This window comes from Poecile atricapillus, chromosome 2 (assembly GCF_030490865.1).
Source record: "Poecile atricapillus isolate bPoeAtr1 chromosome 2, bPoeAtr1.hap1, whole genome shotgun sequence".
NCBI classification, from domain to species: Eukaryota; Metazoa; Chordata; class Aves; order Passeriformes; family Paridae; genus Poecile; species Poecile atricapillus.
Window position 1 is genome coordinate 105,102,398 of NC_081250.1, and position 18,348 is coordinate 105,120,745.

The 18,348-nt window shown below is 43.4% G+C and overlaps 1 protein-coding gene across 2 annotated transcripts in view; it reads right to left on the reverse strand.

Annotated features, from left to right (window-relative positions):
- Nucleotides 1-695: 695 nt before the first annotated feature.
- The window catches only part of EMILIN2 (elastin microfibril interfacer 2), a 37,545-nt gene continuing 19,892 nt past the window's right edge, over nucleotides 696-18,348 (reverse strand). Inside the window, exons 5-9 of one of the 2 annotated variants that reach the window (XM_058831571.1) lie at nucleotides 14,491-14,823; nucleotides 13,912-13,950; nucleotides 7,584-7,721; nucleotides 6,785-7,146; nucleotides 696-1,993 (exon numbers count right to left, since the gene is read on the reverse strand). In XM_058831571.1, the coding sequence (XP_058687554.1) occupies nucleotides 6,809-7,146; nucleotides 7,584-7,721; nucleotides 13,912-13,950; nucleotides 14,491-14,823 (848 nt within the window). In that variant the 3' untranslated portion in view covers nucleotides 696-1,993; nucleotides 6,785-6,808. Of the gene's footprint in view, nucleotides 7,147-7,583; nucleotides 7,722-13,911; nucleotides 13,951-14,490; nucleotides 14,824-18,348 lie in introns of both variants that reach the window. The other variant, XM_058831570.1, reaches the window with a different exon arrangement.

Sequence of the window (18,348 nt, forward strand, 5' to 3'; positions counted from 1 at the left end):
GAATTTTTCAGTCTTGGAGCAACTGGCTTCAATGTGTAAAGAACAGAATCACTGTTTCCAGTGATTCCTGCACTTTCTCTGTGCAGGACACTGTGCCTGGAGTTATGTCATGCAGTTGGTGTACTGAGGACCTGCAGCCCTGCACTGTTGTGGTGGGAAGTATGTGTACACTCCCACTTGTTGCCAGCTGAGCTCTCATACCAGTGGTGAGCCGAGCAGGGAGTCAGCTCAGCGGGGTTTTCTGGGCAGACATCCCATGTGCTGTGTGCACTCAGAGCTTCAGAGGTTTCCCTGTTGGGCACAGCAAGGGTTTGTCAGGGTCTTCTGCCTGGCAGGGGTGGCCACTCCTGTTCAATGTATTTCCTAAGCAGTCCCTTGCTGCTTTTCCTCCTTGCCTTAAATTAATCAAACCCCCACTGGTGTTTCTGTCCCACTCGAGCGCTGGTGCACTTTGTGTTCTTCCTGGTCATGTCTTTTAGCCAACCTTTCCCTGCCCTCCCTTTTTAATTCATCTTCCTACCTTGCTGGTCTCTAATCTTGCGTTCCCCACATCTGATGGTACTTGCTGTGTACATGCTCTAGTGACAACAAGCATCAGCCTGAGCAGCTCAGCCTAGAACTGGCTGAAGGGCATGGCTCAAAGGGTTGTGGTGAAAGGGGCTGCTTCTGCTTCTGCTGCTTGGTGTTCTTCAAGGCTCAGTTCCAGGGCCAGTTCTGTTCAATATATTTATCAGTGGTCTGGATGCAGGAGCTGAAGGCACCATTTGCAAGTTTGCTGACAATGCCAAACTGGGAGGTGCTATTCACTTGGGGACAAGGCCTTGCAGAGAGATCTAGATGTATAGGATCTCTGGGCAGCTCTGCTCTGCAATGTTGTCATGGTTTAAGAGTGGTATTCCCACTGAAATACCTCAGATGACCACGCTTTGTCACCCCTCCTCCAGCTCCCTCTCTTCCCCCTATGGAGGGCTGGAAATGAGAGCTGGAGGAGCACAGAGCTAAAGATCACAGATTGAGATAAGAACAATTTACTAGAAACAGCAATGAAATAAGGAACAGTAACAACAGCAATAGGAACAGCAGAATGTACAATTCACATCCAACTACTCACCACTGCTGCAAAACTTAACCCTGTCCCAGCCAGAACCAGGACAAATGGTAAGATCAGTGATTGGTAAAAATTAACAAACAAAAAATCCAAATAACTAACAACCCCCAAAATCCCCAAACCACAGTGTTTATGGAATCTCTGTGTAAGGCAGCCAAGTGCATTCCCCCCATGGCATTGGACACTTCTTTTGCCCTGGAAGCCACCCTGGATTCCCCATGCTCTTGAACTTCAGGCTGCTTTAATATCCCACAGAGAAGGGTGTCCTGGCAGAGCCATGGGAATGGCTGGCTGCCCACTCTCTCAATCCCTGGGAATCACAGCCCATGCCAGCAGGATGGGTGGAGGGGAATGCAGCCCCGGAGAGGTCTGAGCAGCTGCTCTGCACTCCTGGGCATGGACAGCCCTTGCTGTCTGCTTGTGGAGCAGGCACAGGCTCGCTTGCAGCAGTGGCAGGCTCAGCCCTGCAGATGCCAGATCCTGACCCTGTGGGCTCTGCCCCTGCCTCCTGCTGGGGGAGTGGAGGGGCCATCTCAGGATGCCCAAGCCTGTCAGTGTTGAAAAGGCATTTGGACAATGCCCTTGACAGCATGCTTTAGCTTTTGTCCAGCCCTGAATTAGCCAGGCATTTGGAATAGGTGATTGTTGTAGGTCCCTTGCAACTGCAGTATCTTTGCCAGGAATCAGGGCAGTGACTGAGCAACTAAGATGGACAAGAGCTCTGTTGGCAGAACTTCGGTGTACTACAAAGCCTATGTAACAGTGCTTGACACTGAACAGTCATTTCAAATACACATGCAAGCTTAACTGGGAAGCCAGAAAGTGCAGTTCCAAAGGCTGTGGAGAAGAGAGCAAAAATTTTGGCATGGAGTGCTGCTGTATTCCCTGGAAAGCAAAAGAGCATTGAGGCATTACACAAGAGGTAGGCTTTATTTGGACATATCTGCAGTTGTTTTCTATCACACAGTTTTTTCATGTTCCTGGATATTTCTCACCCCCTTTGAGATTATTTTTATATATGCATGAATATATGTATAGACATGCACACCTAAAGCATACTTTGAAATGCACTGTTCTTTTTACTGAGAAATGCTAGTAATGATCCTTACTTCACAATCAAGATAGTGAAATAAATGCCAAAACCTGCTTATGCAGTAACATGTTACAAGGTGGTGTTTGAAGTCTCCCATATACAAAAAATTGGCAGAGCTGCTGTTCTGCACCCCAAGTCTGCAGGGTACATTGCAAAAAGGTTGTGTTGGCTGGAGCACAAGTCTGTCTTGTGATGACAGGAGACTGCCCCCAGGTATTCCTGTAGCTGGATTATTTGAACTCTGTGCCATTATCCAGAAGCAAACAGCAGCCAACCTCTACCTGCTGAGCAAGTCTCAGTGGAGTGCATATTCCTCCCATCTCCAAGCTGAGACCGTAAATTAATTTCTTCTAGTTTTAGTGAAAGACCCATAACCACTACTGAGCTGTAATACAAGGACTTAGCTAATGAGCAAACAATCACTTCCAAATGCATGTTGTATTCTCAGGAAAGAGTTCAATCCTGATTTGAATCTCCCAATTGCAGGTGGGGAGCCCTTTACCTTGCATTCCCAGCGCATTTTAAAGCTGCATGGGGTGGTGATGGGCATGTTGTTTCAAGTTGCTTTCTTATGCTTTCTACCTACAGCTTGCTTGACTATTTGTAATTTTTCTTGTTGAGCCAGCTGACTTCACCAAACCAAAGTCTCAGTGACACTGCACAAAGGTGCTGAAAGGAAATGTGATAGCATACCACGGAAAGTCCTTATTGCTTTGAGTGTTCTCAAAGTGGACAGTAGAAAAATGTCTGCTATCTCCAGAGATCTTAATAGCAAATTAAAATAATGAGGTTGAATTTTTTTTACACTTTTTGCAGTGAAAATCTCTGTTCCTGCTTTGCTGCAGTCTTTCCTGGGGACATGACTGATTTATATGTCACATTGGGGTTTTCGGATACGCTTGCCATGTTTGGCCAGAGCCAAGTCTCTCTGGCTGTCAGCATGTTGGCTTGGCTTTAGATGTTCTGCTGCTAAAGCCTTGCCTCTGGGAACTCACCTGTCTCACAAGTGATGCTGCCCTGGGGACTCATCTAGTTTGGATATTTACAGTCCCTTAAAAACCACAGAGCCTTGTGCCTGCCTGAGGGATTCTCAGACACACATCTGCCTGTACAGCTTCACCTGGTAGGATCTGTGTTTCTTTCTGTTTTGATGTCAAATTACAGCACTTGGCCCAACAGATTCTGTATCATGTAAGAGTCTTGCAATTCTCATATACTGCATTACTTAACTACCTACAAAGCACGTCTAAAAGGTAGCACTGTGATCTGTGAAACAGGCACCAGCCCTGTCTTAGAGCTCTCACCTACTGGATTTTTTCTAACTTTCTCAGTTAACAGATGCTTCCTATTTGAGCTTGTTGATTCTCCTGGATGTGTCAGTCAAATCATAAACCCACAGTGAGAAATGGTCCTTTCAGTGCAGGTTTTTGTGTGCTGCTGCTGATTCTCACCAAAGATGTAAAAGCTCTGTCAGCAGGCTCAGGGTACTCTGGAGCAGGACTCTTGAAGCTGGGATGCTCTGTGTGGAGCCAACCCTTGTCAGTCCTGTGAATGCATTTGTGCCTGAGTCTCTTCCAGCTGTTGCATTATTAATATTTAATCCAAGCACTGACTGGAGCAGAGACAAACTCAGGTTCCATCCTCCTTTTCGCTATTGATGGGCTACATCCCTGTGGTCTTCCCAGGTGGATGAATATTCCACCCTGTCAGCTCCAGGAAAATAACCTCATTAGGAGGAAGCGAGCCCCCTCCCCTGATTACAGCAGTTACCAAGGAAGTGCAAATTAAGGGTCAAGTCCCCCTCAACAAAGGCAGGAATCTTAGACACAGGTTCCTTGTAAAAAGTCATAGCTTTACCCACCCACACAGCTGGAGATGAATGGGAAGCTGTCCCTGAAATATCTAAAGGTGTCCTCAAGGTGCTGGGATTGCGCCCTGCTGTGACAGTTTAGGGAATGCTCTACAGCAGTGTACAGACACCAGTTACGCTACATTATGAGGGCTTAAACCATCCCAGCACAGGCAGCAGCAGATCCTGGGTCTAAAGGGAAACTTTCTGGTGGAAGATGGTCCTGTCCCATCAGCAGAACTGCACTTGTGAAGATTTGTGGGTTGGATTTAGAAATCTCCTGGAGCAATTAGGTAATAACTAAATGATTAATACAACTTTTGCAACTCTTAGCACTAAACTTGCACTGCTGATTCTTAAAAATTTCTCACTTGGAGGTAGGTGAAACAAAAAGGTTGTGTTTGCCAGCTAGATCTCCCTAAGCACTCAGCTCATTTTGTTTGTTTCCATGAGTCATTTTTAGAACAGGCAACAATAATCTTGAGTCACACATAGTCTGGAGCCAGCTTCTTAGAGAACACAGCTTTCTTGAGGAGAGTGAAAAATATCCTGAAAGGAAAAGTGCTTCTCTGGCTTTTGTACATAACAAGAAATTATGCTTTTAAAATGAAAAAGAAGCGTATGATATGCTTGGTTTTTGGAAACACAGAAAACAACCCTTCCTGTCTGTCCCTACAATTCTGAGACCTAGAAAGGCATGGGACAGAAAGGAAAAAGAAAGCTCAGCCCCCCTTGAACAAGTGTGCGGTTGCTGACTGTGTGGTAACGCACAGGTCCAGAAACGTGTGCGGGGAAATGAGTTGGAGGCGGCTCCTTCAATCAGGCTGTGAAGGGCAAGTTCACTGTACATCTTTGGCTACTGACTAACAGCTGCTCTGTCAGAAACAGCCTTCCTCCAATGAACACAGCCAGCCCTAGCTTCTGCTATCTCTAACACCGTCATTTCTGGAAATCAGGTGCCAAGAGATCTTCCCAAATCAGGTGCTTTAAAACTCCACTCAGAGTTTCCATCCTGTGCTCACAACTCCCCCAGTGCAACCTTAGCTGCACTAGGACTGACTCAGAGGCCCTCTGTGGACAGAAAAGTGTTTTTGCCTGCTTTTTTTAAAGCAGTTCAGCTTCCAGGATGTGATAGTTTGTTGTGGGGAGGCCCCATCTCATTGCCTGGAAACACAGTTATTAGGGAGTATCTGTTCCAAAACTAAGTAACAAAAGCACAAGTCTTCATCTGATCTCCTCAGATGGGAAGGGCTGCAGCAAAATATAATGTGCTGCTTTACAGTGTAGGGAGTTCTTCCCTCACCTAAAAAAGTTGTTTGTTCTGAGGCTACAAACAGCTGCTCTGCATTTGCAATAAGGAAAACACACTACACAAACCACTGTGATAAATACAACTCTATGCGGTATGAACAGATTACTAAAACAATTAGTTGATATAAAAAATGTACAGGTGACAAATGTATGTACATGTGAAAAATGAATATACAGTCCTGCTCTCAGTTAAACGTGGCTGGATTTCTTTTCAGCCACAAAAGTGGTCAAAATGCTAACTCGTAAGAGACAAAGCATCATTTTTATTACCTCCACTGAGAGGTGGCTTGTGTGCAAAATAAAATACTGCTGCATCTAATGTGTTTATCTGTTTAAGCTAAGAAAGCTGCTTTATCTGTATGAACAGATGCTGAGTGTTAAGACAAACCTCACTCAAAAGTACCGATGCAGGAGGCTGTCACAGTGACTCTGGCAGAGGGTTGGTTTGTGCATTTAACAATATTGACTAATAACACTATTTTCCTTTATCAACCATTTTTTCTCTGATTTGTCTTCTACAATTCACCAAAGACAAAAACTTCCCTTCTAATGCAAGTACTGCTGGACTGCCAGAAACATACCCTGTAAAATTTCTTAAACTTTTCAATTTTTCTAGCTAAGCAAAGCTGATTCTGATTTTTCTGACCTGTCTTACAAATTTCCAGCAGCAAGCATTAATCTCATGAGCATCATGAACAACTAATCGTCTTTTTTACTCCATAAATAGACAGTAACTGTTCTAAATCTTTCAGCAGTTGCAACTGCACCTTGCATTTACATCTGCCCAGTGGAACGCTGAGACAAATTTCTCCCTGTGCTGCTGTTTCCACCTGACTGAGTCACTCACCTTGTCTCCTAGCACTGTGTTTGGCCCTTAAAGGCAAAAAAGAAAACTGATGCAGTTGAATATCATTTTGCTTTGCACCAGCATGATTTTCAATTGCACTGAACAAATTGATTATGCTAATGCACATTATTAAATAACACAAGGAATAAAACATCATCAACCATATCCACTACAATTTCACTTTCTTGGCTCTGCTTTACTGAAAACATGAAAACAGCTGACCACAACTGTAAACTTGAGCAAAGATGTAAACTTTGATACACTAAGCACAATTTCAAAAACTAGGGAAAAAATTGCAAAGGCAATTGAATAGGGAATAGCAGGAGCACAGTGGAGAAGTATCTATTGAGAACATACTTGCTGTTTAAACAGTTGCTCTGCTTGTACAGGTAAACAAGGGCTTGGGAAGGAGTTCATTTAGCTACAGAAAAGTGCCTTTTGTAGCTACCTCTGGAAACAAGGGACAAGGAAAATGTTTCCATATAGACTATAAACCCATCACTGAAATCAAATATATAAACTGAATATATTAAAGCTTTGAATTTTATTACACTTAATTTCTTCTGAATATCTTACCCTTCTCCCCTGTTCAAGGCAAACCTAAACATGAGAAATGGAAGGATAAAGGAGAACTCCACTAAACGTGGAGTACATTTCATCAGAGTCTGTGTAGGCCAGTTTGCCTCCTGTTACAACAACGTTTACTTCATCTCCTGCTTTGAGGTGAAGAACAAGGTGAAATGTCCCAGGACCACCGCAGGTCTGTTTCCCTGAGTAGGGTTTGTGATACTCCAGCAGTTCCCTTCTGTATCCAGCAGTGTGGAGCTGAGCCACGCTCGCGTTGGAGACAGACAGCACCGCTTCTACGTACTCATCCCTCTCCGGGGCCAGCACGGCGGTGATCAGGTAGCGCCCTTCGTACGGCGATGTGAAAATGCCTGCGGAAGAGAGGCAGACTGGGCTGACCACAGCCACTCAGATTGGGACACCTGACTGCCATAAGCACAATGACAAACATGGTCACCACATGGGTCACCCATAGCTTCATACAACTGCAACAAGGTCAGACTGGGCAGGCGACCAACTGATTGAAGTCATGAAGACACAGGCACACCTCACACCTCAGTGCTTGAGAAGGAGGCAGCCCCCAGCTCCCCTTGGGGAGGTGCTATGAGAACCTACTCTCCCTCTCCCTTCCTCCAGGTGAGTGGAGGAAAAACTTCACCGTGACTTCACCCAGCCATGATGAAGTGGATTAGTAAGGAACCGCACCTCTGCTACCTGGCAACCAGTAGAGTTGAGCTGGTAACATGGAACACTGATAACCCATGCTCCTGCCTCTAGCATGTCTGTGGCTGCATTCTTTGGCTGTTACCTGTGTTGGGGTTATAATAGTCCCCATCGTTCACAAGCACTTTATTGAAGTGAACCACGCCGACATCACTGGAGAAAGGCTTCTGTGTGAGCCCAGCAGAAAATGACACCAGAGAGGGCACAGCAGCAGTGGCAGGTCCTGAAATGGGTAACAACATGAGTCAGTCACATTGGAATGTTAACATAGCCTTTTCCCTATGATGCTTTATAATCCACTGTCTCTGTTCCTGCACATACTCCACTTGGACTAATCCTGCCAATTGCAGGATGCCAGAATTAGCAGAATACATATTGCTGGCCCATGTCCCGGGTGTCTCACCATAGAATTTACTGAGCACCATAAAGTTCCTGCCTTGGCCACAGGTTTTTTTGGTTGTTTTTTTTTTTTTCTTCTTCTAAGGAAACAGTACACAGCTTGTAAATGCTGGCAGTGGAAATCCTACCACCTTTGAATTCAACAATGCTTCTGCCAAAGACCTTCTTCAGGACAGAGGCTGCCCTTCAATATCTCCACTCCCCATCATTCTCACAATGGCCATAGGAATGTTGAAGACTATAGCTCGTGCCAGCTTTCCTTGTCATGTTGAGAAGCTGTGCACAGCTTAGATCTCCTACTTTCTCTCTGCCAAGGCATAGTGAAAATGGCTGTAAGAATGTATGACACTTCCACAGTAATGCAAAGAGAACCTTTTGTCTCTCTCCAGCACTCCTGTTTTGGGGGGCCTTTCACTTTGCATTTTTTTCTTCTTTTCTCAGCAGATCAAACAGACACTTAGGTATTTTAATGATACCTAAACTAATACTTAGGTATTTTATAGTGGCTATCTGGCTACTAGAAGAACACTGCTGTTAGATTGAGTCAGATGAAATGTAATTTGGACAATTAAGATGAATTTTTACTTTTAACAGACTGATTTAATAGCAAGTGTTCAGTGCTCAGCCACGTATTAGTCCCATTCCAGTTACCTTCCCTTTAAACATTTTCCTTAAGGCAGTACACACTGCTAGAAGTAGTCAATTCCTGCTGCTTTGTCTGGGCAAGTAGCTAAGGATGCCCACAGCTGCTGTTTCACCCTGCTCCTTCTGCCCTCCTTAAAATTAATGTTTGGCCTCCCCCTTTCAGAGATGCCCATCAGCAACAAATGCTAAATTCATCAAATCCTGAATTGGAAGGGACCCACAAGGACCATCTAAGTCCAGCTCCTGGCCCTGCACAGGATACCCCAACAATCACACCTTGTCCCTGGGAGCACTGACCAAACACTTCTTGAACTCCGTCAGGCTGGTGCTGTGACCGCTTCCCTGGGGAGCCCACTGCAGTGCCTGATCACCCTCTGGGTAAAACCACTTTTCCTAAAATCCACTCTAATTCAGATGATATTGCTTAAAATTTGAAGTTTAAAAAGACACATAACTTAGTCTAAAATGTGGATATACAAATGTTCTGCTATCCACTGTTTTCCTGAATAACTCAGCCCTGGGGGGTGGGAAGGAGAAGGCAAAGGGGAAGACATGCCTGCAACTTCAGAACTGGCAGATAATTATGTTGATTTCCCTCAGGGGCTGGTAACCAGCTGCCTCACTATCTTTAGAAATCTTCTTATTCAGCATTTTGTCTCAAGCTCAGAAGATAGACAGAAGCCCTTTTTCATTACTCCTACCTGCCAGTGTGCCTGCAGGTGCTCCTGCAAGCTAAGATGAGGTTATTTGAAAGGACCAAAATTAATTGCAGGAAGTCTACTTAAACAGCTTCTGTAAAGCTCCACCACCTTAACAACACTACTTACACAGAAAGCTACTCTCAGACTGAAAATAACTGAAAACACACCTCAGGTTTTTGGCTCACTCAAAAGGTTTCTATCCCCTGCAGTCACACTGCACAAATGGAACAAACCATCTGTTGCCTGCCCAGAAACACTGCCAGCTTTGGAGCAGCTACAGTCCTGTTTGGGTTAATGTCATCTGAGTAAGGGAGTCACTCCTACCCTGGCTCTCCACAGCTTCCTTCAAGATTTTCCTTCCCTAATTGCTAGAATAGTTATTAGAAATAGTTACTTGTTGCTATGCTGATGAAATTTCTTCAGATCTGCAGCCCAGTTTAGCACACCATAGGTATCTGTTCAAAGGAGAAATCTTAAACCTGACTAAATATCCTGCAGATCAGTTCAGGGGTCAATGTGAGGAGACACAGTAAAGATGCAGTGTGTCTGTGCTCTCTTCCCCTCTTCCAGCTGAAGTTGTGCCTGTTTGAAGTTTTCACAATTCCTACCAACAGCTCAGCAGTGCTTTTGCAGAACTTTATAGAGAGCTGCACCCCCTCTCTTACATGTCCCCTCTTGCAAATGCCTTTCCTCATGATTGAAGTTCAGCTTCTCAAAAGAAGGTCCAGGCTTGGATGCTACTTTAATTTAAGCAGTCAATATTGTTGAAGCATAAACAGAAAAAAAAAAGTAAAGCATTTAAAAGTTGTGAACCACAGGCACAGCTCTGATGAAGAAAATGCTAGGCAGACAAAAAATTTCACAAAGGATTCAACCTCTGACAGTTTAACTCCCCCTTTTGGGGGAGGAAGAAGCTCTTTTGGCTTCAGACTCATTCAAGAAGGTTTCACTTGAGATATTGCACATACATGTAAGCAGGAGCAGGTAAGTCTGCTCATGGCAATCTAAGCTACTCTAATGCATTCTGGAGAGTCAAAAACCACAGAAGATGCATGGGTGGCCCTTGTTAGGCTACATCTACTTCCACCCATCTGCTAGCTGTGTTTCTGGTTCTCCACCTCTCTTTTGACTTCCAAGCAGAGTTCATGCCTCCCACAGAGCTCAAGGGCCAGAAGAAAATAAAATTTAAAAAAAAATAAATCATTAAGCAAAACAAAAGAGCACACAGCCTAGGCATTTGCTATTAAGATGAAAGGAGAAAAAAACTAAGTGTGATTGTGCTGCTGACAACTGCTCAGCAACTGGAATGAGAATTCTTCAAGAACTGACACAGGAAAGAGACTGTAAGTATGTAATTCATTTGTCAGCAGGAGTAAGGAGGATTTTCTCTCACGAATGGTCAATACCCCTAAATCTAAATAAAGGAAAAGTGTGTAATTTCAGTTAGAGAAACGGGACAAAAATACAAGCAATTTATCACCTCCCTGCCTATTATTTTTTTTTTTAACTCTCCAATTTGACCTTAACATCTCATTTTCAGAAACATTCCTCCTGCCTATGCAGCACTATGTGATCACTGATGTGATTTCCATGAGTCAGTGCCCAATGAAGCTGCTCTGCTAAGTCACAGTGATACTGGTGTGGATGATATCTCAGTGTGTTATGAAGACACACAATTTCCTCCTGAGTCTGCTAGTAACATCTATCTGCTCTTACAACACCATCCTTTCACACTGCAGCAAGAAAATATTGCTCCAGCACTTACCTACTGCTCCTTTTACATAACTAAGGAATCTGAAAAAAAATCAAGAAATGCTCTGGTACTGAAAATATGCAAATCATGCCTCAGCATTCAAGAAAAGCATGAAAGCGGGCTACTTTAGTCCCAGGAGACAGAATTCAAGCCCTCAACATCCTCCTGAGCAGTGCTTTTATGTAACAGAAGCTATTCAGAAACAGAAATGAAAGAGTACTCAGAAGGCCATTTTAATAGTACAAACTTCTTATATTAGGAATTATAGTACAAGAAGGTCTGGTCATCTTTCAGATTTGAATTTGAGTGCCACAAAATGTACTGGGTGAAGACTGCTAAAGACATCATAAATGGTTGTCCTGAACTAATTAGACAGTAAGGATTCCTTGATGTCTTATTTATACAGTAAGTTCTTCCTCCAATAAGCCAAAAAAATCTTTCCTTCCCCAGCTGTTAATTTCCACAGCACTGTTAACTGCTGAATTCTGTCCCAGAATGTTCTCTCTTCTTCAGACACTGACAATTAGAATCACAGAACCACAGATTCAGTTTGACTAGAAAAGACATCTGAGATCATCGAGTCCATCCTACGACCAAACACCACTGTGTCAACTGGGCCAATGCACTCAGTCCCACGAAGAGTCATTCCTTAAACACTTCCAGAGACTGTGACTCCACCACCTCCCTGGGCAGCCTAATCACCCTTTCTCTGGATAAACTCTTCCTCATATCCAGCCTAATCCTCCCCTGGTGCAGTTTAAGGCTCTGCCCTCTGGTCCTGTCGCTTTTTGCCTGGGAGAAGGTGCCGACCCCCAGCTGGCTACAGCCTCCTTTCAGGTGGTTGTAGAGAGCGATAAAGTCACCCCTGAGCTTCCTTTTCTCCAGGCTAAACACCCCCAGCTCCCTCAGCCGCTCCTCGTGGGACATGCGCTCCAGACCCTTCACCAGCATTGCTGCCCTTCTCTGGACACGCTCCAGCCCCTCAGTGTCCTTCCTGAACTGAGGGGCCCAGAACTGGACACAGCACTGAGGTGTGGCCTCACCTATGGCAAATACAGGGGAAGAATTGCTTCCCTACTCCTGCTGGCCACACTATTCGTGATAGAGGGTGGGATGCCATTGGTCTTCTTGGCCACCTGGGCACACCCTGGCTCACATTCAGCCACTGTTGACCAGCACCCCAAGGTCCTTTTCCTCTCTGAAGCTTTCCAGCCACTCTGCCCCAAGCCTGTAGCACTGCAGGAGCTTATTGAGGCCAAAGCGCATGTTGAACCTCATCCAGTTGACCTCAGCCCATCAATCCAGCCAGTCCAGATTACGGACAGTGGATGTAAATGCTCCAACTCCACAGAAGTCTTAACAGCTTTTGGTACCACCCTTATCTCTCTGTTTTCTGACTATCTGCCATTGAAGTCTGTAAGGCACACTGTGGGAATTTTAAGGACAGATCAGCAGGAATATCTTGTATTTAAATAGGTATCCAGTGACATGGATCAGGAAAATGAACTCCTTGGTCAAGCCCACCTCCCTGTGGATCTCAGGTTGGTAACTGTTCCACCAGCGTGTTCCACCAAGCAGCAGATGGGTGCACTCCTGCCTCACCCTGCCTTTTCAACACTTCTAACATCCACCTACTGTTTCACACAGTTTTAGCATAAACTTATTAAAATACTACCATCTATAAATTGCAATGGGAAGAAAAACCCCCAGGAAATCCATTTATCACAGAAATCTAGACACCTATATTGGCTTTGCTGGCATCAAGATAAATGAATGTTTCTTTACTTCTTATCCTCTTCCAGAAACCTCATCTATTGCTGCCTGTTCTTACTACCACAATCCTCAAATGCAAAAAGATTGCTTTAAGGCTATGATGGAATTTTAATTAGCAGGTATAAATATCACAATGAGAGCATGAACTCTTTGCAATTCTTTTTTGTCAGTCCCCAGACCATTCTTCATGAAATGTATTTGTGATTTTGTTATGGCCATCAAATTAAGTCCTGGGGCGGTAGGTTTTTGGGTTCCATAAAGCCCTAATATTTTACTTCCATCTATCGCCCATATTTCCTCAAACAAATTTAGATTAAATAGCTTTTTTTAAAGAGGATGTGGAAATACTTTGATCAAGGATAACATTCCCCATGGTTTGATAATATCCTGAGTATGAGGCTGCAGGGCTGGCAGCACCCTATCAACATATATATCTAGGCCAGTCAGCATGTCCCACATACATTTGATAACTGTTCATCATACAAATTCATAAATAAATTGTAATATTAACAATTATTAACAAAAGCACCCCAGCAAACCAAGAAAACTTCATTTTGAATAATTTTAATCATTAGCTGTCAGTGGTAGCACTTCTGCTTTCACTGCAGTCAGGAACTCAAGCCCTGGTGACTGTGACAAAGCCAGAAACTCTCCCAAGAGGAGAACAACTTCATGCACTAGGCTAAGATGCAGAAGTTATTCAAGATCTTAGTCTTGGCCTTATACATGTTTTATTAAAGAAATAATAAAAACATCATAAATATCTATTTATTTACTCATTAAGAAGGCAAAGAGAAAGGTCCATACTGACATTAGCTAGAAAATACAAACTCTCTGTATTTAAAAAAAAACACAGTGAAGTAAGTAGCAAGAAACCAAAATGATTTTTCGAAACCTAACTCCTCTCCCCACCTCCATATTTTCAAAAGATACAGATTATGCATGTTTTAATGCGTAGGTATAGCAAAAATAAGTCAGATTTTCCTCAATGCTAAACAATTCTAAATACTAAAATATTAACAATAAATTAATAGTAAAATAATAAAAATTAACACATTTTTTTCCCTCAACCATGACCTTCCAGGGACTGAAATAAATGTTAGGAACCCATGTGAAAAATTTCTAGGAAAAATCTGCCTTACCTTGTGAATCCGTGGTAGAATGAGGTGACTTTGGATATCCTACAAAGGAAAAGTAGTATGTGTGACTCAGTACACAGCAGAGTACATTATGACCAATTATCACTGCAGTCCTTTAAAAAGCATCTCTGGTTTCTGAACAGCAACCTACCAAAACAGCTGTTAAATAGTGTCTCCTATGAAATGCTCAATTATTGTTAAACTGGGGTGGTCATGGCAAAGAGAACCAAGTTATTACTCCAATGTACAAAATCCACTGTAAGCATAATGGAAATAAAAAAAAAGTTTCCCTAGTGGCAAAGACTGCTGTGGTTACCAAGGATTTTACATCATCTCTGCTGACCTCATGCTTTCTGCATCCTTGGAAAGGCAGCAAAACTGGCACTGAATGTTTCCCCTACTTCTGCAGCCAGCTGGAGGCTGCAGAGGCCCATTCACAAATCTGCTCTAAACCCATTCCCAACAGCCTCAGTGTCCATGAAAAGACAAAAAGGGGCTGGTAAAGCACAGCAGATCTCAGCGTCACCTCTCCAGCAATGCCTGACATGTCCACTGCACTCAGTCAGGAGTTGTTTCTCTCACCTGGTGCTCCAGCATACCCTTCAGCAATGGGCATGGTACTTTGGCCAGCCTGGCCATCCACACTCCTGAGACGCCCTCTCCCAGACATCAAAACTGTGCCAGGAGGCCCTGCCTCCCCAGTCTCCAAGATGATGCCGGTTGTTCCAGGCAGAAGTGGCACAACTGCTGAGCCTGGCAGAGCTGGGCGTGGAGGAGGTCTCAGCTGTGGTGGCAGGAGGGGAACCCTCTGTCGTGGGGGCTGTATCCTGGGCCTCGAGGGCAGCAGGGATATGCCAGGCTGGGGCTGCACGGGTGGCCTCGGTGGCAACGGCTGCTGTGGTACTCCCGGTCGCCCTTTTTTGGCATGATGAAAGAGGAGGAAAAATACAAAATTATTTGCCTAAAACAGAACACAAGATTGCATAGTTTTGCACAATAAATATTTCAAAATAAAACAGGACTCTGTTGGAGGCCACCTGTTCCCTCAGACCAAAGACTGCACTGGCTAAACACTGTTCCACTCCTGAAGTACTACAGACTCCACTATTTACAACCTGACACAGGGAAAGGAATGAAGTCAGCTTGGAGACAGGACAAGCAGCAATCAAATAACCCATGAACATTCATTCAATTGCTACACCAGCTTGGCCTTTCTGCACCAAGCAGGCTGAGTATCACACTTATTCCCACTGGTATCTTCATTCCAGAGTGTGCCCTCTCTCTCCCCTCTTTCAATTCAGTTCTCCTCAACCCCTCACACCCACTGCACTTGCTTTCAACTCTGCACTCACACAACTCTTAGCACAAGGCTGTCCCTTTAGCACAATCATAAAGAAAGTAATCCACGGAAAAAAAATCAGTAAATGTACATGACTTCAGAGGTTTTTTTCCCTTTCTTTTAAAAGGAACAGATGTAAATGTCCAAGTACTTCCATTACTAATATTTTCTGATGAAGGCAGAACTCAAGGATATAATCTACCACTAAATTCTTTATTGTTTAAATAGAAGAGATACCATTAAAAAACTTTTCCATTGGGGCAGCCAACCCATATGAAATCAGGATTGAGCAGTGCTGACATGGTTCTATTTGTGTATTAGTCAAGTTCTAAGCCTTTTATAGGAATTCTGGTTTATTCATAAAAATGAAGTCCTAGATGACACTTAAGGATGCAATGCCCTCCCAAGAGTAAAGCTGAATTACATTTACACTAAGAGCAGAAATTTGCAAGTGTGTAGATTTTATCAGATGCAATGACAGCTTTTACACAGAATCAGCAGCATTTCATGCTAAATTCAATATAGGTTCAGCATAGGTTACTTTGGTTGCATTTTGAGAACAAAACATGTCTTTAGGTGCGGGGAAGGATGTGAGTTTCTGTGGAAATGGGCAAACATCCTGTTGCAAATTTATCTGATACAGCTCGTTACACACCAGAGATGCTTGCCAAGGTCCCCAGTGGAGACCACCTCTCTGAGTGGTGCTCACAATGAAGCACTTCAATTCAGTACAGTCCAAATTCAGCCTACCAAATTCACCAGTGGCTAGGGCTAAGATATCTGGCTGTGCCAAGAGGCAGATATAGTGTGAGGCTTCCCCTGGCTCTGCTGTGAGTCTGGGGACCCCAGGAGAGCTTTACTCTGCACCTTTGGGGGAAAGCTCACAACAAGGTTGTGCAGCTATTGTCCTTAATACATGGCTGAGGTCCAGACAGCGTCACCAGAAACCCACGTACTGGTTTGTGACTACTTAACACCTGCACTTTACCCTGGTGCATTTCTTGTTTTCAGTCTCATAAAAGCCTTAAAAGCCCACATAAGCCTTCAGGAATACTGGGATGCTGTCTGAAGTCATATGTCACACCACCTGCATTCATTTGCTAGATATAGCTGCTAGAAAAAAATCCTCCCTGAGCCTTGCTTGCTGGCTGACTTTTAACCACCAGGAGAATTGAAACTCATACAAGTGACGTATCACAAAGCTGGGCTGAAGCTCACTCAGTAACTTTGTCCAAAAGGCAGAGGCCTAAACAGTGAAATGTTTGCTTTATACAGACTTAAACTATTTTCATAAAAATCTTAAAATTAAAAAGATCTTATAAAAATTTTCAAAAAAAACCTGAAAGTATCAAAATGGAATACAATGTATCTGTGAATTTTTTAACAGAATTATTGACTTTGTAAGACAACTTCTTTCCACAGAGGCATCGATTCAGACCTTCAACTAAAATCTTCAGATTAACCTCACTGAAAAAACAAATTTACAAAGTACTTTACCTTGGGATGCATGTACTTGTCATTTATTGAGTCAATTATGCTAAGCATAAATGAAAATGAATGCATTTCTCTGCTTGCTTTTCTAGACCTTTAAACAGCTATCAACTGCTGAAATCCCATATCCTGAGTGAACTGTTTCCTTGCATGCAACACCAATACTGCAATATTCAGAACTGACCCATACCCATAAAACTAAATCTAGAATCACTCGCCTGAAGCTCAACTTCAAGTGGAAGTAATCAGATACGTGTGAGTAGAGATCTGCTTTAACTTTGCTGAGCAGGCCATGAACACAATCTTCCCACCTGGCTGGGAAGGCATAGAATAGAGCTGAGATCATTACACAGCTAGGAACAGTAACACTCCTCAGCAGCAGCATCCTTGCTGCTCTGCTTGTCATCACTGTTGTGAGTGACAATGTGATCACCACATCATATACCAGCATCTTCTCATGCTCTCTTCAGCCCCCAAAACACACAGAAACAAAATGCTTAAAGCTAAGGAGAGAGTAAAGGGATCTGTGACTGGTCTCACAAGAAGCCAAAAAGACCTCACTTGAGTTTTGTTATAGACACCAAGGGGATTTTACAATTATGTTAGAAAGCAGAATTGTGCACAAGCTCACAGGGAGCCCAGAGGAATTGACTATATGACTATTCACACTACAGCATTAAAAATTTTATGTTGAATTTTACCCATACTGTAATGCAGAGCACACATTTGGTTTCTTAGGCCACAACTTCATCAGACAACATTTTGCTGTTGGTTTCAAAACCCTGCTACACAGACAACTACCATAGGAATTGCAGGTCGGGTCAAATAACTGTAACCAAAGCAAACTGCACTCCCAGCACAGTATCTGGCTGCAAGACCACACTTTTGACTCCTGGAAAACTTTGTGGATATATATACAAAAGGGCAGTACATTAAAAGAAACCTCCAGCTTTAACATGGCTTTCAGTTTCATGCCATGTGAAAAGCAAACATACACAGAGGAAGAGTTCAATGAGAACATCTTAGACTAAGAGAGATGGAACTGAGGGAAGGCAGCATTTCATGCAGATGGAAAGCTGCTGGATCATTTTACCTTGGAGAGCACATCATGCATGGTTCCCTAAATGCTTAGAACAGACCACTTCCTGCTGTCACCACTGCCTTGTGTACTGCAGGACATTTTACCACCTTCCCCAGACATTACAACAAATTAAATTAATTAAATTTTTGGTCTCTGGCTTCATATCTGATGCACAGTCATTTGCTAAGTTGGCTTGTTAGTTTGGATTGAGACATTTGAAACCCCTGAATAAAAAATATGAAAGAAAATACAGCCATACTTTTAGGATGAGGGTCATTTGAGTTTGCTGGGCTCACACTGCTTGGTAAGATTATACGTTTTATTTCTTGCAATGCATCCTTGCCTTACTGCCCTCAACAATTTTATTAGTAACAACTTGTTTCTGTTTCGGCCCCTCTGAAGTCAAATGACATCATTTGAATGCTACGATATGCTGGCAGACTGTGCATAAGAAACTCTCCACTGATCCAAGTCCAGGTCTTCCTGTCAAATAACATTGGTATAGGAGACAATGCTGTAGATCACAGAT